Source organism: Bombyx mori, chromosome 2 (assembly GCF_030269925.1).
Source record: "Bombyx mori chromosome 2, ASM3026992v2".
NCBI lineage: Eukaryota > Metazoa > Arthropoda > Insecta > Lepidoptera > Bombycidae > Bombyx > Bombyx mori.
Window position 1 is genome coordinate 6,142,896 of NC_085108.1, and position 22,187 is coordinate 6,165,082.

The window sequence follows — 22,187 nt, forward strand, 5'->3', positions numbered from 1 at the left end:
TCTACAACGTAAATGCGCCACCCACCTTGAGATAGGTATAAGTTCTAAGGTCTCATGTATAGCTACAACGGCTGCCCCATCCTTCGAGCCGAAATGCATTACTGCTTCACGGCAGAAATAGGCAGGGTGGTGGTGCCTACCCGCGCGGACTCACAAGAGGTCTTACCACCAGTAATTACGCAAACTATAATTTTGCGGGTTCAATCAAATTCATAAAAATTCGAGAATAAACACTTTGTACATAACAATAATAATAATGAAACAAACAATTGAACAAAGCACACGATGTTTAAATAAATGTCTCGTGGTATGTGTCGGCAGGCTGGACGTGCAGCGCGCGGCGTGCGCCCGGGACGCGCTCGCCAAGAAGCTGTACGGGGAGCTGTTCGCGTGGCTCGTCACCGCAGTCAACCGCGCGCTCGACACCGGACACGCCAAGAAACACTTCATCGGTGAGTCCACCCATCACTGGTCCACCCTCCACTGGTCCAACCACCAAAGGTCCTCCCAGCACTGGTCCTCCCAGCACTGGTCCACCCACCACTAGTCCACCCACCACTAGTCCACTCACCACTAATCCAGACACCAATAGTATAGGTACCACTAGTCTAGCCATCCCTAGCTTGGAGAGCGATCGCAATCGTGACCAACTGAGAAGATCCGGTAGTAGATTCAGCGAAGCACCGCTCTTGCTAGGGCTGGTACTAGCAAATTCTCTCAGGTTGATCCAGTTGAGATCGTCTACAAGCCAGAGCGTAGCTGGAATGTCCGCTTAGGCTACCAGCGAATAGATAGGGAAAAAACGCAGGATCTTTTTTTTTTTTTTTTTTATTGCCTTTGTAGGCAGACGGGCATACGGCCCACCTGATGGTGAGTGGTTACCGTCGCCCATGGACTTCAGCAATGCCAGGGGCAGAGCCAAGCCGCTGCCTACCGCTTAATACTCTCCACAAGCCTCGTTTGAAGAAGGACATGTCATAGCGCTCGGGAAACACCTGATCTGACAACAGTTCAGTCTTTTTTTTTTTTTTTTTTTATTGCTTAGATGTGTGGACGAGCTCAAAGTGTCGAGTCAAGTCTGCACGTGGCACCTATTCTGATACTCTTCCGCCCCGTTTAGGCGGTTTGATCACTCACTCTCTAAGCTAGAATTCATTGAATCTACTACCGGATCGCAATCGTGACCAACTGAGAAGATCCAGCGAGAAACTCAGTGGGCTGTGTCCAAGGGAATCCCACATCACGTCAGTCCCGTGCTCTGAACCGTATTCGGTATTTTTTTTCTCCGTCTCCAGGCGTCCTCGACATCTACGGCTTCGAGACCTTCGAAATCAACTCGTTCGAACAGTTCTGCATCAACTACGCGAACGAGAAGCTCCAGCAGCAGTTCAACTCGCACGTGTTCAAACTCGAGCAGGACGAATATATAAAGGTAAGTTGTCGTGGATCCAAGTTCTACAGGACTAGGTCGGGTCGGTGCTGGTCGCAGCGCGTGTCTGCCCATCTAAAGAAGTTAAAAGTCTCGAATCTTTTAGGAAGAGATCTCGTGGGAGATGATTGACTTCTACGACAACCAGCCGTGCATAGACCTGATCGAGGACCGTCTGGGTGTCCTGGCGCTGCTCGACGAGGAGTGCCGCGTGCCGCAGGGCTCCGACACCGGCTTCGTGGCCAAGCTGCACCAGAAGTGCGCCGCCTACCCGCACTTCATGAAGCCGAGGTTCGGGAACCAGGGTGGGTCCGAGTTTGTAGCTGGCATGTTTTTTTATTTTATTTTTATGGCTTAGATGGGTGGACGAGCTCACAGCCCACCTGGTGTTAAGTGGTTACTGGAGCCCATAGACATCTACAACGTAAATGCGCCACCCACCTTGAGATATAAGTTCTAAGATCTCAAGTATAGTTACAACGGCAGCCCCTGCCCTTCAAACCGAAACGCATTACTGCTTCACGACAGAAATAGGTAGGGCGGTGGTGGTACCTACCCGCGCGGACTCACAAAAGGTCCTCTACCACCAGTAATTATGCAAATTATAAATTTGCGGGTTTGATTTTTATTACACACGATGTTATTCCTTCACCGTGGAAGTCAATCGTGAGCATTTGTTAAGTACGTATGTATATATTTTATTAGAAAAATTTGTGCCCGCCTGTGGGATTCGAACACCGGTGCATCGCTAGATACGAATGCACCGGACGTCTTATCCTTTGGGCCACGACGACTTCTATACGACGACGACGAGGTTGATGCTTTGTATTGTTAGAAATTAATCATTTTAGTATACAATCCGTTCCAGAAGTCAAACATCTGAAATGCGTACTACAATGTAAACACGCAATGTAAGGCGTACAAATAATTAACGATGCTCAAAGTCTAAGAGCGATGCGATTGCTCTTTCTAAGCTGTAGACTTGTATTGATTGGGTCCGCGATTTGTAGTGTCAAATGTATAGCAGAGTCCATAGACATCATGATATTAGGGCATTCTCTTTTTGATAGACAACCTTATTTATTTTGAACTAGCGACCTGCCCTCGCTTCGCTTTGGAAACATTAAATTTTATTATTGATAGCCGAGTCCCGCGATGTTATGTCCCGTTGTACCGCGGGTGACGCCGCGGGGCGAAGCTAGTCTAAAAAAAGTAAAGCCTAAGTTACTCCTTATATCATCGGCTACCTGTCAGTGAAAGTCCCGTCAAAATCGGTCCAGCCGTTCCAGAGATTACCTGATTAAAAATTAAAAAAAATGCTATCTTGGTGTATGTACCGTATATATATTCATATCAATATCAATATTACTAACAGACAATCCAATTTTATTTATATGTATAGATTAGTCGGTAGGCGCTCCTATAGACTAAAAACCCTCAATCATGAGAAATGAACAGGATTCTTCCGACAGCCTTCATAATAAAGCATTTCGCTGACAACGTGGAGTACCAGTCCGGCGGTTTCCTTGAGAAGAATCGTGACACAGTGTCGGAGGAACAGCTGGAGTGCATCAGGACAGCCACCAGCTGCCGCCTCATACACGTCATGCTGGAGTCGGAGCGCGCGGTAGACCGTCAGACCGCGACCCTGCCGCCGCCCTCCCGGAGGAGGACCACGCCCTCCGTGCCGATAACGAGTCTAACTGTACGTGCTATTTTATTGATACGCTTTTATTAGCTTCAGACGTATGTATGTTAGTGTGTAGCGCAATCTTTGAACATGATTTTGAGCCCCTTCAAAACGTCGGATTAACTCGAAAATCCAACGTATAGAAAATCCAACTCAAAAATAGAAAATAAATTTGAATTAAAAATAGTGTAAGGAAAAATGATTTTATTGTAAAAAAAAGCGTGGAGTGCATGGTATCATCAGTAGTTATAAATATTTTATGAACAAATATGAGTAGAAGGGTTATTTTGATAATATCCTGAAAAGCACCCAGTTTTTTTAAACTATTATTTATTTTTATTGCTTAAATAGGTATACGGGGTCATGGTCCCGCCGTGGCTAAATGGTTACTGGAGTCCATGGACATCAACAATACAATGTCCATGGACATCACCTTGAGAAATAAGTCCAAGTTTGATAGTACATAGATGCCCCGCCCCACCCATGTAACCGGATTACATGACCTCGCGGCAGTTTTTTTTTTTATTCGTTAAAAAAAAGCGTGGTGGTACCTAACCTGGTGGTTTGTGGATTTTTGTAATGTAATAGATTTTTTTACACAGATTTTTTGCATAAGACCCCTTCAGCTCTACAACTCTCAACACTAGGAGCAGGCTTAGGGACCCCGATAACCGTACTCGTCGATCTCTACAAAGAGTTCGATGTGCAACTTAACCCATGCATCAGTCCGCTGAGTTTCTCGCCGGATCTTCTCAGTGGGTCGCGTTTCCGATCTGGTAGTAGATTCATTCGCGGAGCAATTGCTCTTGAGTTGTTAGATCTCCTTCGGAGGCGCTCGAGCAGCTGTTAGCAAATCCCACCCCTTCTGGCTAAGTCCCTTGCTCGCCCACCTGTCCTGGTGAAACTGGAAAGGCGGTCTTAATTAGTGGTTTCTGAAAATTTACAAAATCCTTCATTAAAAATAAAACATAGGATAGGTAATATGTTATTGCCGTCTACAGGAGCAATGAGAAACTAATCGAAGCGAAGCTATCTAGTGGCCGACGCCCGTAATCATTTTTCTTGAGTGCTTGATTTGCTTATTTATAACTAATTTATGTATATTGTCTATGCTCCGGGCCACCAGTAAACCTTCAGGACTTTTTGGCGGGAACGCGAGGTGTGAAGTTGTGTGATTTGTTTTATTTTGTCTATTTGGTGTTTGTTCAGATTTAAATGTGTAATAACGGTGGTTTATTAACTGTTTAGTATCTGTGAAAGTGCGCGAATGTGGGAAAATGAAACAAAGCCGCTTGGACGTAACTTCTCGGGAACCTCCAAAAAGTCCACTGAAAAAATCTCAGTAAATGACCACCATTTTACTGAGATTATATTTCATCCAATATCATCTCATCTCATTTTATTTTATTTTCTTTTCATTTCATGTCATGTTTCATATTAACCAACTTCATTTCATTTCATAATATTATTTTTCATATAAAAAAAATCATTAAAATTAAAGACTTGACTTAAAGGTCATAGTTACCAGGTCATAAGATCCCTTAAAAAAAACAATAATCCAACAATAATTAAAAAAAAAATGTCGGTCCAGCAACCAGGGCGGCGCGCGTCCGGCGCGCGGCAGACGGTGGGCGGGCAGTTCCGCGCGTCGCTGTCGGCGCTGATGCTGACGCTGTCCCGCACCACGCCCCACTACGTGCGCTGCATCAAGCCCAACGACTCCAAGACGCCCTTCCTGTTCGACTCCGCGCGGGCCGTCAACCAGCTCAGGTCAGTGACGCAGCAGTGACAGGCTGGTGGTAGGACGTCGTGTGAGTCCGCGCGGGTAGGCACCACCGCCCTGCCTGTTTCTGCCGTGAAGCAGTAATGCGTTTCGGTCTGAAGGGTAGGGCAGCCGTTGTAACTATACTATGAGATCTTAGAACTTATATCTCAAGGTGGGTGGCGCATTTACGTTGTAGCTGTCTAAAAAAACACACAGTACTAAGAACATAAAATTGTTTATATATTGTTACGCCGGTAAGAGTAACGTCATCTATCGCCGAATAGTCGAACGAATATCGAAGGGTCTTGTTGCACCTAGAACGCTCGAGAAGCACAACGCCATCTATTGTCAGATGACGGAAACACAATACTAGAGATGTGTGGAATATTCTCGATAATTCTAGGGATGAGGTATCGACTATAAAAGCGTTGTAGGTAGTCAGTAATCGGATCTACTCGAAGCGAAACAGCGAACGGATCACCTGAAGCGAAGCGGAAGAAGCGAATTGAGAATTTTGAAATATTTGTGAAGTGTTCTCAGTGTTGAATACATTGTTAACTTGTATTTCGGTAGAATTTTATTTATCACGAACCCCAGCGCGTAACAATATCTGTAGATGACATATAAGTGGGAGTATAATGAGTTGCTCGCTCCGGGCATTTCAATATCGTAAAATTGTTATGTTATAATTACTTATTGTAAAAATGAATATTTAAAAAATCTAATATTAAAAAATAATAATCTAATATTAAAAAAAAAAAGTGTGTGTGTCCGCTCCGACGCACGACTGGAGTTTACTGGATATAAAAAAATAAACGAAACAATACGAGAAATAGTTCTATATTACGACAACACGATACACTACAGATTATTAACAAATTAACGAGACACAAAACAAACGACTAACAAATATATGAAAATACAATAATGAGAGAAACGCGCGATCAGTACGAGGCTTTGTGGCGGACTGCCGGCGCAGCAGCCCGGCGTCACCTGCGATAACGCCGCCGCGCGTTGGCTCCTGATTGGCGCGCGCACGCATCACGCAATCAGGAGCCAATCAGGCGCATAACGCATTTCGTGTGACATGCTAGTACGATTTTGGTCCCCATAATTTTCATACCCCGGGCCTATATATGTAAATCGATTCTAAAGGAGTAAACTCCAAAAAAAAAAAGACATGCCCTCTGAGTTTCTTGCCAATTCTTCTCAGGACGGAGGCTAGTTCTTGTGAATTGGCGGTAGTTCTTTTGACGTTCAACAACGTATGTACTTTCATTTATGTTGAATAATTTTTTTTGATTTGATTTGATTTTGATATGTTTAAGTAATTATAGCATCACGATGTATAAGTGGTCTGTGTCCCACACCGCAGGGCTTGCGGCGTGCTGGAGACGATACGGATATCTGCAGCCGGCTTCCCCTCCAGGTGGCTGTACCAGGACTTCTTCCATCGGTGAGCTGGTTCGATTCTTATGATGGTTAATTAGGAAAGTATTTGCGAGCTCATATCGCAACACCCTGTATAATGGCGACTTGAGATGATTCATAACTATGCTGGACGTTTATACGGGTACCAATTTTTCTAATGAAATACGTACTCAAACAAATGTTCACGATTGACTTCCACGCTGAAGGAATAATATTGTCTAATAAAAATCAAATCCGCATAATTATAATTTGATTAATTACTGGTGGTAGGACCTCTTGTGAGTTCGCATGGATAGATACCACCGTCTGTTTCTGCCGTGAAGCAGTAATGTGTTTCGGTTTGAAGGGTGAGGCAGCCGTTGTGACTATACTGAGACCTTAGAACTTATATCTCAAGTATAAATTCTTTATGATTATAATTAATGAATGTTATATTATAAATTGTTACAGCATATTATACAGTATATTATAAAACAGCTGTTATTCTTTAGAGGAGGCCTTCACCTTCACTTGAGGAGGGGTCCATGCAAACAAACTTCTATATATTTTTTTAAAAACGTTATCTAGATTTATACTTTTGTAACGAAACGGAAGGGAGAGAGAAGGGAAGCAAATTAAGTGAAACACGTGTAATAACATCAGTACTTTTTTTTCTTCTTCTCTTTTCTTCTTTATATTTTTTTTTTATATTATATTTAAAATATGTATGCAACCTACTATTTGTATGGAATAAAAGGCATATTATTATTATTATATTATAAATTGACATGTTAGTAATCTGCAAATTAATTCTATATTTATTTTATAATTGCACACTATTTATTCAACTAAGAACGTGTTGGAATATTAAAATTTTATAATACCATTATTGATGTACCATGTCTCTGGCAAACAAGTCATTTTGATTTTGAATTTGAATAAACTTCTTCAGCTATTTGAGTCAGATAAACTTAATTGAAATTCAATTAAAAATATCGAACTGTTGATGCTGATACCAAATAAAACGCATCTTTAATTACAAAGCCTGTTAAGCGATATGTTGCTCAATCCCAATAGCCTTTCACCCCTCGATAATAGTCTACAATCGATCGAATTATAATTACAATTTGAATAGTCAGCCTCGTTAATATCCGACCTTATTCCCCTGTCGCGATTAACAGATACCGCCTCCTCTGTCGGCACAAGGACATCGACCGCGCCAACATCAAAGGGACGTGCTCCATAATTCTTTCCAAGCACCTCAAGGATCCGGACAAATACCAGTTCGGTGCCACGAAGATATTCTTCCGGGCGGGACAGGTCAGTGTCAGGGTTTTTATTCAGCATTATACGATAGAAAAAAAAACTCGCTCAGTTAAGTTTTTTTTAAGGGTTTGTATGACACGGTAACTAAGACCTTTAAGTCATGTCCTATTTCAATTTATATTATTATTTTTATGAAAAATGATGAAATGAAATGAAATGAAGATAATTAATTTAAGACATTAATCAACTGGGATGAAATTAAATGAAATGAGATGATATGGGATGACATAATATATTCTCAGTAAAATGGTGGTCATTTACTAAGATTTTTTCAGTGGACTTTTTGGAGAATCCCGAGAAGTTACGTGCAGCGGCTGTGTTTCATTTTCCCACATTTGTGCACTTTCACAGATACTAAACAGTTTATAAACCACCATTATTACACATTTAAACCTGAAGAAACACTAAACAGACAAAATAAAACAAATCACACAACTTCACTCCTCGTGTACCCGCCAATTAAGTTGTCTTCATCAGTGTTTCCACTTTAAAGATTTCCTTTCCCGACGTCTCAATTCAAAATTCTCAATCTCATGGCTTTTTTCCCCTCAAAAATTTTTCTGCTGTAGTTTTTACTTTTGGCCCTAGTGTAGTAACTAAAAAAAAGGTCTATATCGATTTTCTTGTATAGACTGTCCACGCCTCTAGTGATACTATACTGTGATAATATTATTTACACTAAATGCCATTTTCCCATGATTTCCTGCAATTTCCCCTTTTAATGTCTTCCCGCTTTTCTCCCCCCCTATGGACCCTAATTTCCCCACAAATGGGGAATTTCCCCTCACTGTGGAAACACTGTTCTTTACGTGACCGTAGCGATATGAGAATCTCTTAAACACGATAAAAGTTTTATTATAATCACAATCTCTTAAACACAATACAAGTTGTATCATAGTCGGTCCAGCGTTAGCGTGTGATGCTGGAACTAACGTGGGCTTGGAGTGAATGTAATTTGTGACAAGCGGGCCGCTGTCTATAAAAAAAGACCTATGCTTATTTTTATGTCGGCTTGTATAAGAAACTACGTTCGACTCGTGGATATTATGCTAAACAATGTTTTTTTCCAGTTCCCTAACATTATAGACAAATAATTACAAATCGACGCTTGAAAGGCAAACGTGATTAAGCGACAATAACTGCTTTGTACATAAATGATAGGCAATAACAATATTCGATGCGCAAAAAATATATATTTCTAGGTCTATTAAAATCCTACCGAAGAAGATCCTACAGCTCGATTCGCTAAAATAGGTTTTTTCATGTATTTGAACTTTAAATTAGTCTACTGTAAAGTTCACGCATTGTCGCTTAGTCACGTTTGCCTTTCAAGCGTCGAAATCTATTCGCAAACAAAATTTGATTTTTCTTTGTCGTGTACTATGACGTCATTGTACAACAGTGCTTACGGCCTCTATACTATCCATACAACTATTACAATGAATTTACGAGTTGATGTTTTGATCTGTTTGACACGAGCAGGTCGCATACTTAGAGAAGGTCCGCGCGGACATACAGCGCGAGTACTGCGTGCGCGTGCAGAGCTGCGTGCGCACGTTCGTGGCCCGTCGGAAGTACCTCCGGGTCATGAGGACCGTGGTCGGCATCCAGGCCCGCTCCCGGGGCTACCTGGCCAGGCGGTGAGTGTCTCAACGAACGTGGAGGGCTTACTGGTGACTTACTATCAGACCACCCTGACTATTGCTGCCTATTTTTTCGGAAACTTGCATTGCGACTATAGTCGGCATGTAACTATACTGAGACCTTAGAACTTATATCTCAAGGTGGGTGGCGCATTTACGTTGTAGATGTCTATGGGCTCCTGTAACCACTTAACATCAGGTTGGCTGTAAGTTCGTCCACCAGTCTAAGCAATAAAAAAAAAAACATGCGTGCAATTCACACGTGGCAGAAGTGAAACCTTCAAAAATTAAAGTACAATGACATGTCTAAGTCTATGTAAAATTTTGTCAATAGAAGTAATTAATTGCAAATCGCTTTTACAGTATGAGCTAACGTATTCTGTGAATTGATATTTTAACTTCACGTATAATCCTAAATTAAAATTCACTACAAGAGGTTTCGTACACACGTTAGTATTAAAAACATCTTATAGATGGCGCTGTATTAAAAAAATCATAACGTATAATGTGTTCTATCTCATTCTCTCGCCGGCTGAATCCTATACATTTATGTGTTTGTGTCTCTATGGACTTATTTTTTCGTTTCATCGAGTTTGAAATCACAACGATTTTGAAGAAGTTTCACTTCAAGAAGCTCTTTTATTTATTTAATTACTAGCTGACCCGGCAGACTTCGTAGTTCCTCAATTGATAATTAAAAGACCTAAAATTTTGTATAAAATAAACTTAAAACAAACAAAAGGAATACGTCCGACGGGGGAAACATCAAAGGACAAACAAAATTGTTATTTTTATTTAATTCTGAGCATTTTCATGTTTATCTACCTTTTAAACCTTCTCTGGACTTCCACAAATAATTCAATAAAAATATTTATTTATCGTGTGACAGCAAAGCGCAGGAGCTACGCCGCGCCCGCGCTGCCGTGACCCTCCAGCGGCACGTGCGCGGGTGGCTGGCGCGGCGCAACTACCGCCGGCTGCGGGGCCTGGCGCTGGCGCTGCAGGCGCGCGCCCGCGGGTACCTCGCCAGGAGACTGTACCGGGACCGCAGGAAACTAAGAGCCGTGAGTCATCCGACAGTTTTATCCGACTTTAACTAGTAAGCATCGAACCCACAGATACAGCCCGCTGAGTCTCTTGCCGGATTTGGTAGGCAGCGGCTTGGCTCTGCCCCTGGCATTGCTGACGTCCATGAGCGACGGTGACCACTTACTCTCAGGTGGGCCGTATGCTCGTCAGCCTGAAATGATAATAAAAAGAAAAAGATCTCCTCAGTGGGTCGCGTTTCCGATCCGGTAGTAGATTCATTCGCGAAGCAGCTTTTCTTTACTTGGTCTAGGAGGCGCTCGGGCAGCTGTTAGCAAATCCCACCCCTCTTGGCTGAGTCTTTGCTGGCCCACCTGTCCTGGTGAAACTGGAAAGGTCTCCGGGCCAGGACCCTGAAACTGCGATACTTTAAGACTTAATTAATAAATTTTTTGTATGGAAACTAGCGACATCTTGTAGCGAATGCCCATAAACTTATATGTTGTGGTAGACTCTGCGAAGCACTGCTCTTGCTAGGGTTCGTGTTAGCAACGTCGTCGGGTTTGAGTCCCGTGAGCTCACCTACTAGCTAAAGTTATGCTGAAATAGCCTAAGCTCTCAGCTTAGGTAGGAAAAAATAAAAAAGTTAAGCAGCGACTTGGCTCTGCCCCTGATATAACTGACGACCATGGGCGACGGTAACCACTCACCATATATATTTTTTTGCCTTTTTAGGCAGATGAGCGTACGGTCCCCCTGATGATAAACGGTCACCGTCGCTCATGGACGTCAGCAATGCTAGCCGCCGCCACTTCCGAAAATAAACTAACAATTTTAATTTTAACAATCAACCTTTATTATTTGCTTCGTTCGAATTTTTATAAAGGTTGCTACAAATAAAAATTACGTATTAAAAAAAACTATGCGTGTACTTATGTACGCACTATATCGACTATAGCATTGTTCGATTCCAGGTCGTCACGATACAGAGATACGCTCGCGGCTTCTTGGCTAGACAGAGGGTGAAGAAGATGAAGAGACAGATCATAGTCGCGCAGGCAGCGGTGAGATCATTGTGCACAGTGACGTCACGACACGCGTGCTGTAGTGTCCAGTTGCACAGGACCCCTACAATGAACTCATGTAGCTAGCAACAAAATGCTTTAAAAATAAATAAAAATGATCATAGAATATATTCGAATGTCCAAACACGTCATTACGGATTCTCCCGATCCAGTAACGGTGCTTTTAGGTACCACAAGAACCGGTCACCGTCCTCGTCGAACCCGTCGCTTGCGACGAAGGGCTCGGCGAGTAAACTAACCCACAGACACAGCCCACAGAGTTTCTCGCCGGATCTTCTCAGTGGGTCATATTTCTGATCCGATGGTAGATTCTGCGAAGCACGGCTCTTGCTAGGGCCAGTGTTAGCAACAAAGTTAGCAGAATGGGTAGGAGAAAAAAAATCTCGACCGTGAATGTTTACCGTATGGCTCCGGTCCCTGACATCCACGTTCTGGTCTCCAGACAAGTACATCTCGTTGAACGGTTCCAGATCCGTCGTTTCCTAGCGCGTCGCCAGTACAAGCGGCTCCGCATCGAGGCCCGCAGCCTCGACCACGTGAAGACCCTCAACAAGGGCCTGGAGAACAAGATCATCAGCCTGCAGCAGCGGCTCGGCGGCGCCATGGAGAAGAACAAGCTGATCGAGCCGCTCACCGCGCAGGTCGCGGACCTCAAGTTAGTGGCGGGGTGTGAGGGGCGCGGGGGTCGCCGCAGTGTCCCGGATACAGACTTCCTTCGTTCAAATTTTAAAAAACTACCGTAGCTACATCAACCTCATGTCTCAAAGTAAATTCCTTCATCGTGAAGTCGTTCATGAGTCTTTGTCGAGTACGTATGACATACGAGCACACCGGACGTCTTACTCAAAAGGCCACGGACGAATCCAGAATAACAAAACCGGTCTCTCACACAATATAAATAAATAATAAATATTTACTAATAATCACGCCACGTTAACTGGTCCCGTGATAAATTCGTAAAGAATTTGTGTTACAGGTACCAGATAACGGATATAAATGTAAGATTTTTATTATACACATACATATACATATTTAATATACATCCATAACCCTGGAAAATACATTTTATATTTATCATACAAATATCTTCCCTTGGCGGGATTCGAACCAGCGACCCCCTTGTGTAGTGACCATGTCACTTACCACTACACCAGACGGCCGTTATATATATATTTATTATCAGGGCAAAACTGGAACTACTCAAACTGGTTGAGATCGAAGTGAAAACGTTAAAAGTCGGCATCGACGACAAGGACAGCATTATAAACGCGCTGCGAGCGGAACTGCAGTCGGAAAGGGACGCCAATACGCGACTCGCCCAAGCGAAGAAAGGGATAGAGGATCAATATAACAAGGACAGACTGACTTGGGAAGAAGAGAGCGAGAAATTGGCCAACGAACTAAAGAGCGTCAAAGAAAACTACACGTTAGCTATTGAAGGTAGGAACTGTTTTTTAGGGGAGGTGGGTAGTTTTGGCAAAGACTTATTTGAGGCTTAGTAGACTTGCTTAGTGAGAGTTTTTTAACGTTCTCGATCGCGTTTTTTTATTTATTGCTTAGATGGATGGACGAGCTCACAGCCCACCTGGTGTTAAGTGGTTACTGGAGCCCATAGACATCTACAACGTAAATGCGCCACCCACCTCGAGATATAAGTTCTAAGATCTCAGGTATAGTTACAACGGCTACCGCACCCTTCGAACCGAAACGCATTACTGCTTCACGGCGGAAATAGGCGGGGTGGTGGTACCTACCCGTGCGGACTCACGAGAGGTCCTACCACCAGTGATTACGCAAATTATAATTTTGCGGGTTTGATTTTTATTACACGATGTTATTCCTTCACCGTGGAAGTCAATCGTGAACATTTGTTGAGTACGTGTTTCATTAGACAAATTGGTACCCGCCGGCGGGATTCGAACACCGGTGCATCGCTTCAATACGAATGCATCGGACGTCTTATCCGTTAGGCCACAACGACTCTCATTTAAAGTTAACTCATATTTGTATGGAGTTGAAACAGCGCCCCTAGCGGCAAACGAAGCGAAGCTGTTACTAAACACACAGATATATAAAGCCTCTGTTACTGCCGTGAAGCTGACACGATCCGGATTGTTGAAGGGTTTCTTATTAATAGGATATATCAAAGGATATAGAATATATTAATAGGATTCCCTCACATCCCTAGAACTATCGAGAATATTCCACACATCTCTAGTATTGTGTTTCCGCTATCTGACAATAGATGGCGTTGTACGTCTCGAGCGTTCTAGGTGCTACTAGATCCTTCGATATTCGTTCGACTATTCGGCGATAGATGGCGTTACTCTTACCGGCGTAACATTATTTAGTCTTTACTGCAGGCTCGTACCGATAGGCGATGAGAAACACCAACTATTTCACTTATTTACGTATAAAATACAACAGAGAGACGTAGCGCGCGCGCCAGCCATTACATTTTCTTCTTTAGTCTATGTCATCACGCGATCTCGCTCGCACGCGTCCGTAGGTAATGTGCGGGAGAGCGGAGAGAGAGAGAGTATTCTTTATTGTACACCAAAAAACAAATAAACAGTGCGATACATTAAACACAAAAAAGTACAATTGGCGGTCTTATCGCTAAGAGCGATCTCTTCCAGACAACCATCAGGTGGACAAGAACCATTTGGAAACGAACTACGCGCGGTGTACCGTTCCAGTGAAATACATATACATATATGTACACATACATATATACATACATACACACATACATATCTCCGTAAATATACATACAATTAATACACAAAGTATTATAATATAATAATAATTATTAATATATATATATTTGGATGGAATGGATTGGATGGGATAAAAAAAGGATGGGACAGGATTTGCAAAATTAAAAACGTTAAAAAAAAAATTAAAAAACAAATTAAATGTTGCTATTTTCAGAAACAAAAACTAACAGTTCTAAACCAGCGCAACCACTACGGCTATGGCCCTTTCTTTCTGAAAAAAAACTAAACCCAGATTTACTGGTGGTAGGACCTCTTGTGAGTCCGCGCGGGTAGGAATTGAAGCTAAGTACACACGGCTTTTTCATAATACAATGCTGTATGTTTTCCTTCTCGGCACATAATATCGGTTTTATTGTCATGTAAAGCCGTAATATTATAATAATTATGTAAATAAGTGATTTTGTTAGCGCAGTTTTCATGGTGCATATATTTTTTGAAAGTCGTCCTGGCATAAGGATAACACGTCCGGTGCATTTGTATCTAGCGATGCACCGGTGTTCGGATCTCGCAGACGGGTACCAATTTTTCTAATGAAATATGTACTTTACAGATGTTCACGATTGACTTCCACGGTGAAGGAATAACATCGTGCAATAAAAATCAAACCCGCAAAATTATAATTTGCGTAATTACTGGTGGTAGGACCTCTTGTGAGTCCGCACGGGTAGGTACCACTACCCCGCCTATTTCTGCCGTGAAGCAGTAATACGTTTCGGTTTGAAAGATGGGGCAGCCGTTGTAACTATACTTGAGACCTTAGAACTTATATCTCAAAGTGAGTGGCGCATTTACGTCGTAGATGTCTATGGGCTCCAGTAACCGCTTAACACCAGATGGGCTGTGAGCTCGTTCAACCAATCTAAGCAATAAAAAGGATCCAACGTGTTGTTTACAATATCGACGTTAAATAGATTGATTGTCATTGCGATAGTCGCGAGCGATAATGGTATAGCGATAATGAGGCAATTAATATAATTTCTATATCAGCAATGAACATCAGACCTGATAAGTTTGACGAATGAAACTCGTAAAAAAATTATATTATGTTGTTCATTAAAATTGTTTTTAAGTGAAATTCGCTTTTAAAATCGGTTCTGTATTATAATATCGATAAATTATAATACTAGTTCTTACATGTGCAGTGAACAAAACAATAATTCAGTGTCTAAAAACTAGAGTTTAAAAGAGAATTATATAAAAATAGCAATAAAGAAATTCGTTTTGAAATTATTAAAATATATATCAACTGAATTCGCGAGGAACATAGATAATATTGTTTTAGTTGTCAGCTGAGGAATGTAAAGTGATATTTTCCGTGTCCGCGCCAGTCGAGAAAGTTCTATTAACGACTAGCTGTACCCGTCCGCTTCGCTGGGCTTATATCTCACCCCCACAAAGATTCTCATCATTAACGCCCCCGCAACTGGTGTAGGGAGTCCAACGCTCATATAAATATTAGCCTATCCATTAAGTACATGTATTTTTTACATGGACACCAAGTTTCAAGTCAATCGGATGCACGGTTCAGTAGTTTTAACGGAACATCCGTAAAAACCAGTGTAGATTTATATATTAGTATAGATTTATGTTGGACAGGATTGTGTTCTGTGTTGTGTGTACTAGAATAACACACGGGAACCGCTGAGTTTCTCGCCGGATTTTCTCAGTAGGTCGCGATCCCGGTGGTAGATTCTACGATAGAGAGCAGTGCCTCTTGCCAGGGCTAGTGTAAGCAAATTCTGATTGCTGCTGATGCTGTTAATGCTGATCACTACATAGTATAAAACAAAGTCGCTTTCTCTGTCCCTATGTCTGTCCCTATGTATGCTTAAATCTTTAAAACTACGCAACGGATTTTGATGCGGTTTTTTTTCATAGATAGAGTGATTGAAGAAGAAGGTTTATATGTATAATAACATCCATTAAATGGTGGAAAAATCAATAATAAATTACAGTTTCCGAAGCGAAGCGAGTGCGGGTCGCTAGTATCAAATAAAACGGACCTTTAATTACAAAATTAGATGTCGCGACATGTCATTTAAACCGATATAGATAAAAGTGGATGGGTAGTTGTGCGTTGTGTGTGTCTATAAATGCTCAAAGCGATGGTGACGTCAGAGACGGTGCGTGTCGGCACTGGAGGCGATTACGTCACCGACATCCCGACGTGGTCGAGCGAGTTCAAATATAGAGCCCGCTTTTGGAAAGGTAAAGCTTAATAAGCGTTTCAGAACGAAAGCTTTACTTGTGATAAGCTGCAGTGAGGATTTGCTTAATTTACGAACGTAAGACTTGGGTGAAATATGTGTAAGAAGATGCGTGTTTTTTTATTTTTATTGCTTAGATGGGGGGACGAGCTTACAGCCCAACTTTTGTTAAGTGGTTACCGGAGCCCATAGACATCTACAATGTAAATGGCGCCACGCACCTTGAGATGTGAGTTCTAAGATCTCAGTATAGTTACAACGGCTGCCTCACCTTTCAAATCGAAACATTACTGTTCACGGCAGAAATAGGCAGGTTGGTGGTACCTACCAGTGCGGACTCCCAAGACATTCTACCACCAGTGAAAAAGGGGAGTGCAGGGGTGACGTGTGATAGACCTGAATGAGAAAAGGGAGCATGCTACTCCAACCCATAGTGGGTTGAAAGCAAGAACAAGATCAACATAATAAAAGTCTTTTACATAAAGCTACAAAAATATATTCGGAAATTTGTGTTTGTAGGGCTGTTGTGTGCTTAGTTATGAATCTTTTACAAACCCTCGAGGTTACCAGAATAGGTAGGGAAAAAAAAATAAAAAAAAAGATGTGTGGTGTCGTGGGGCACCGGATAGGAACGAAGTTCCTTATTATAAATATATTAATTTTAAGTTCTATTCGAGGTATAAAGAAAATAAAACTGGAGGTTTCGCATCAACCCACGGTCATTCGGTAACGTACGAACTTATTGTGGTACACTTCATTCACGGTTGTTTGCATAAGAGTTAGTGTATTGCGCAAACGAACGCTCTGAGATCGTGGTCAATGAATGATAAAAAAATATGTTATTTTTTGTACGTTATTAAAAAGTTAAGTCGTACACTGTGTGCATTACTAATAAAAATCTTACGTTACGGACGTTTTTTCCCGGTTATAGTACCCCTCTGCATCGTCCCATAAGGAACTTCATTCCAAAAAAAAATTGAATTGAACATTGCCTAAGCTCCCAGTAACTCAGAAGTCGGATGTGTTTAACCGCCTGCTTCCTCCGCAGAACGGGATAGGCAACATGAGTTGGAGAAGAGTAAACTCAGTGCCGATTTAGAATCGGAGAGGCAGAGTCGTCAGAAGCTGCTGTCCTCGCAGTATGAACTCCAGGAACGTATTGACACGCTACAGAGGTAAGCGAACGAAGATTAATTTATCTATACTAATATATAAATCTACAGTGGTTTTTACGGATGCTCCGTTATAACTACTGAACCGTGCATCCGATTGACTTGAAACTTGGTGTCCATGTAAAAAATACATGTACTTAATGGATAGGCTAATATTTATATGAGTGTTGGACTCCCTACACCAGTTGTGGGGGCGTTAATGATGAATCTTTGTGGGGATGAGCAATAATAATGTTAATTTTAAATGCCCAACGAAGCGGACGGCTACAGCTAGTAGCATCTAAAGTTAAATAGCTCTTGTTCTGACTCAGTAGTTAACTTTTAAGTGCCATCTTCTATTAGCCAAAATAATATCGCAGATTTTATGTACACATTACATTTACGCTTTCCTTTTCTTTTCATTTAAAACTAGAACTGAACTTTGTCAATGGATATTAAACAATTAATGAAAATCGCTTGACAGACCGACAGACGAGAAAATGGAACTCAATAGTTTTGCCTTTGTCTTGTTATATTCTATTAATATATTATTGTGTTCATATAAATAAAAAAAGTTTAAAAAAAAAAAACAATTAAAAAAACAACACCCTTTATTAAAAAAATATTCGTTTAGACGAATGCTGCTAGCGCAGGTGCGGCTGTCAGCAACTCACATTACATTAAAGCTCATTAAATAAGAGTTAGCAAACACTACAACTATCTGTGCTTAGTTAAGTAGGGAGGTTAATCAACACCCTGTATAGCGAAGCTTCTGTGACACAGGGCGCCGCCGGCCAAGGAACACAGGAGGTCGCTCTCCGACGCCAGCAGCAACTCGCAGCAGGAGACCGCAGTCGAGGATGTAAGCGTTGGAAGTCAGCTGACTTACTGTCTTTGTTAAATTCGTAATTTACCCGATGGCCATGACCTCTTGTGAGTCCGCACGGATAGGTACCACCACCCTGCCTATTCCAGCTGTGAAGCTGTAATGCGTTTCGGTTTGAAGGGCAGAGCAGCCGTTGTAACTATACTGGGACCTTAGAACTTATATCTCAAGGTGGGTGGTAGCTTTTACGTTGTAGATGTCTGTGGGCTCCAGTAACCATTTAACACTAGGTAGGGCTGTGAGCTCGTCTATCCATCTAAGCAATAAAATAAGAAACAAGAACACAACAAAGAACACAAAGAAACAAGAACTTAATTTATTCTTTATTGTAATTTGTTCATTAATCAAAACAATCCAATAATGTCCATTGAGTTTTTCGCCGGATCTTCTCAAAGGGTTGCGATTCCGAATCGGTGGTAGACTCTGCGGAGCACTGCTCTTGCTAGGGCTAGTGTTAGCTGTCTCTCAGGTTGAGCCCGTGAGCTCACCTACCCGTCTGCGAAAAGGTGGAATAGCCCCTTAGGCTACAAGCGAATAAATAAACAAAATAATCCAATAAGTAAAAAATAAATTACAAATGTAGTGACTATTGATTAAAATTGTCCAAATAATTTCCAATTAAAAGGCCATTTAAAAAATTTTAAAAATCTTTATTGACCATTAAAAAATGGCTACTCAGCGTAGAGATAAATATATAAATAATTATAAAAAAAAACAAACGGACTACACACATGTCAATCTCCCTGAAGAAGTTTATAGTTGAAGCAAATACATTTCGTCAAGTCATTGTGAAATTAATTGGGAGTTGAACGTACACAAAGCGATATCTCCCACAGGACTACGGCTACGGGTCGGTGCGGTCCGTGGACACCAGCAGGCCCGCCCTGGAGGCCGTGAACTGGTCCGCGGGCCACAACAACGGGACCGTGCCGGTTCGTATCTAGCTCTCCTCCAACACCGTGCCCAATGCTGCGAACCAATGCTCCAGTAGCTAACTGATTACTGGTGGTAGGGCCTCTTGTGAGTCCGCACGGGTAGGTACCACCACCCCGCCTATTTCTGCCGTGAAGCAGTAATGCGTTTCGGTTTGAAGGGTGGGGCAGCCGTTGTAACGGTACCTCAGACCTTAGAACTTATATCTCAAGGTGGGTTGCGCATTTACGTTGTAGATGAACCTACCGATAACCTCCTTGGAGACGAGGGTGCTGTCTCCGGCAGCGCGGAGCCTGTCCAAATGCTCCTTCAGCTTCTTATTCTCAATGCTCTATGGGCTCCAGTAACCACTTAACACCAGGCGGGTTGTGAGCTCGTCCACCCATCTAAGCAATAAAAAAAACCTTTGTTCGCGGGAAGTACTGCGAGGAATTGTCGAGGTGGTCCCTTCAACTGGTCCCCCCCCCTCCGGAGTTAAGTCCTCCGCACAAAGTTAGCGGGGAGGACAGTGGGGGCAACGAGTTGGTGGTGTCTCTGGTGTCGCTGACATCTATAAGAGACGGTAACCACTCACCATCAGGAGAACTTGTCTGTTTACAATGACAATAAAAAAGGATACACCACGTAAAGCCCGCCTCGACCGACACTGTCTACAAAAGCAATAAATAAATAGTTATATATTCACTTTCCATATCTGGTTGTCTCTTCCATCTGCTGGGAACGTGTCATGAGCTTATTCGGACACGGTCTTTTTTTTGCTCCTGTAGGCAAACGAGCACACGGCCCACTTGATGGTGAGTGGTTACCGTCGCCCATGGACTTCAGCAATGCCAGGGGCAGAGGCAAGCCGCTGCCTACCGCTAAAACGTCATGCGGTCTCGCAGACATGAATTAGAGAAGCTCATAATACCGGGTCGCTTAGAGGGTAAGCGCGCCGTGGGCAGAACACCAGTCAGATGGTCAGATCTGGTAAAGGAAGCGCTTGATGGTAGTCTGTACCGTGCGGTCCGTGCCATTATCGAACAGTGTGGAGGAATGCCACATGTGGTCGCGATCCTCAGCAGTGAGGGAATGATATAGGAGAACAATCTGGTTGTCTGGACGCGACATAAGACCGCTCGTCATAGGGAATAGTTCAAAGAAATGTGTTTATATAGTATATAGGGTAATTAGTCTTTATTGGGTCTAATTTTTTTTAAAAGAGTTTTATGACCTGGTAACTAATACCTTTAAGTCATGTCTTAATTTGGGACATTAATCAACTGAGATGAAATTAAATGTAGTCAGATGAGATGTTACGGGATGAAATATAATCTCAATAAAATTATGGTCATTTACTGAGATTCTTTCAGTGGACTTTTTGGAGGATCCCGAGAAGTTACGTCCAGTGGCTTTGTTTCATTTTCCAACATTTGTGCACTTTAACAGGATATTAAACAGTTAATAAACCACCGTTATTACACATTTAAACCTGAAGAAACATTAAATAGACAAAATAAAACAAATCACATAACTTCACTCCTCGCGTTCCCGCCAAAAAGTCGCTGGGTTGTAATATATATTTGAGGGTTTGTTTCCGTTGCCCCCATGGTGGTGTTGTCCCAGGTGGCGGACGCCGGGCTGGTGTTGCGCATGCAGAACAGGATCTCGGCGCTGCAGAGCGAGCTGTCCCGGACCACCAAGCGCGCCGCCGACCTGGAGGAGAGGCTGCTCAGTTAGTACCCGCTTTTTTTTATTGCTTTGATGGATGGAGGAGCTCACAGCCCACCTGATGTTAAGTGGTTACTGGAGCCCATAGACATCTACAGCGTAAATGCGCTACCAACCTTAAGATATAAGTTTTAAGGTCTCTCAGTATAGTTACAAGGCAGAAATAGGCGGGGCGGTGGTACCTACCCGCGCGGACTCACAAGAGTTCCTGCCACCAGTAAAAAGCTCACTGCTGGTCGTCGACCCGCTGACTGCATTCTTAGATCTGGCGACGTCGCCCTAAACACGTCATTTCGGATCCTCCCGATCCACTAACGGTGCTTTTAGGTACCACAAGCACCGGTCATCGTTCTCGTCGAACCCGTCGCTTGCGACGAAGGGCTCGACGAGCGAATTAACCCACAGACACAGCCCACTGAGTTTCTCGCCGGATCTTCTCAGTGGGTCGCGTTTCAGATCCGGTGGTAGATTCTGCAAAGCACTGCTCTTGCTAGGGTCAGTGTTAGCAACACTCCGTGAGCCCCGTGAGCTCACCTACATGTTAGGGTGAAGCTGATATAGCCTCTCAAAGCTATCAGCATAGATAGAAAAAAAAGAAAAACTTAGATTATTGTCAAATGTTACTGTCTGTTTGTCCTTCTTTCACATCGAAACGATGCGACGGATTGATATGATTATTTTTAAAGCTATAGTATTCGATCAGGAGAATGACATAGACTGCATTTTTACAAATTACACTGATTACTTTCTTTGACCACGCGGTTGAAGCCGCAGGTATCAGCTAGTATATTATAAATCACTAGATGAAGACTACTACTAAAGTCCATAATCAGTTCTTCTCGCTAAGCTGAATGCAAAACGCGTGATGTCATTTGTGGTCGAGCGGTGGGTATTAATGTACAATCTGTGGTTCGTTCGTTCGTTTGGCCACGTATGACGTCACACGAAACGAAGTCACGCCCGGCCGATTTGGCGAACCTCTCCCTGCAAGGTCCCGAAGGTCTCTGGATAATTGCTGTATAGTTAATTAATATGATATCACAGGCATCTCCTTTTTATGACCGCACTTCCCGCCATCGGAGCAGAGTTCATCCATACTACCTGGAGCCACTGCGGTCATCCACAGTGCGTTTCCAGAGGTCTTTT

The 22,187-nt window shown here is 42.6% G+C and overlaps 2 protein-coding genes across 4 annotated transcripts in view; one reads left to right on the top strand and one right to left on the bottom strand.

Moving 5' to 3' along the window:
- The window catches only part of LOC101735982 (transcription factor CP2-like protein 1), a 204,404-nt gene that overhangs the window by 109,238 nt on the left and 72,979 nt on the right, over positions 1-22,187 (bottom strand). The window lies entirely within an intron of this gene.
- The window catches only part of LOC101736113 (unconventional myosin-Va), a 76,308-nt gene that overhangs the window by 19,509 nt on the left and 34,612 nt on the right, over positions 1-22,187 (top strand). For all 3 annotated transcript variants that reach the window (XM_038015241.2, XM_038015246.2, XM_038015251.2), the window contains 16 exons: positions 322-452; positions 1,296-1,432; positions 1,536-1,734; positions 2,902-3,134; positions 4,711-4,889; positions 6,260-6,340; positions 7,476-7,614; positions 9,103-9,260; positions 10,153-10,327; positions 11,264-11,353; positions 11,845-12,029; positions 12,558-12,814; positions 17,410-17,536; positions 18,296-18,374; positions 19,235-19,330; positions 20,937-21,045. In XM_038015241.2, the coding sequence (XP_037871169.1) occupies positions 322-452; positions 1,296-1,432; positions 1,536-1,734; positions 2,902-3,134; positions 4,711-4,889; positions 6,260-6,340; positions 7,476-7,614; positions 9,103-9,260; positions 10,153-10,327; positions 11,264-11,353; positions 11,845-12,029; positions 12,558-12,814; positions 17,410-17,536; positions 18,296-18,374; positions 19,235-19,330; positions 20,937-21,045 (2,375 nt within the window). The remainder of the gene's footprint in view (positions 1-321; positions 453-1,295; positions 1,433-1,535; positions 1,735-2,901; positions 3,135-4,710; positions 4,890-6,259; positions 6,341-7,475; positions 7,615-9,102; positions 9,261-10,152; positions 10,328-11,263; positions 11,354-11,844; positions 12,030-12,557; positions 12,815-17,409; positions 17,537-18,295; positions 18,375-19,234; positions 19,331-20,936; positions 21,046-22,187) is intronic.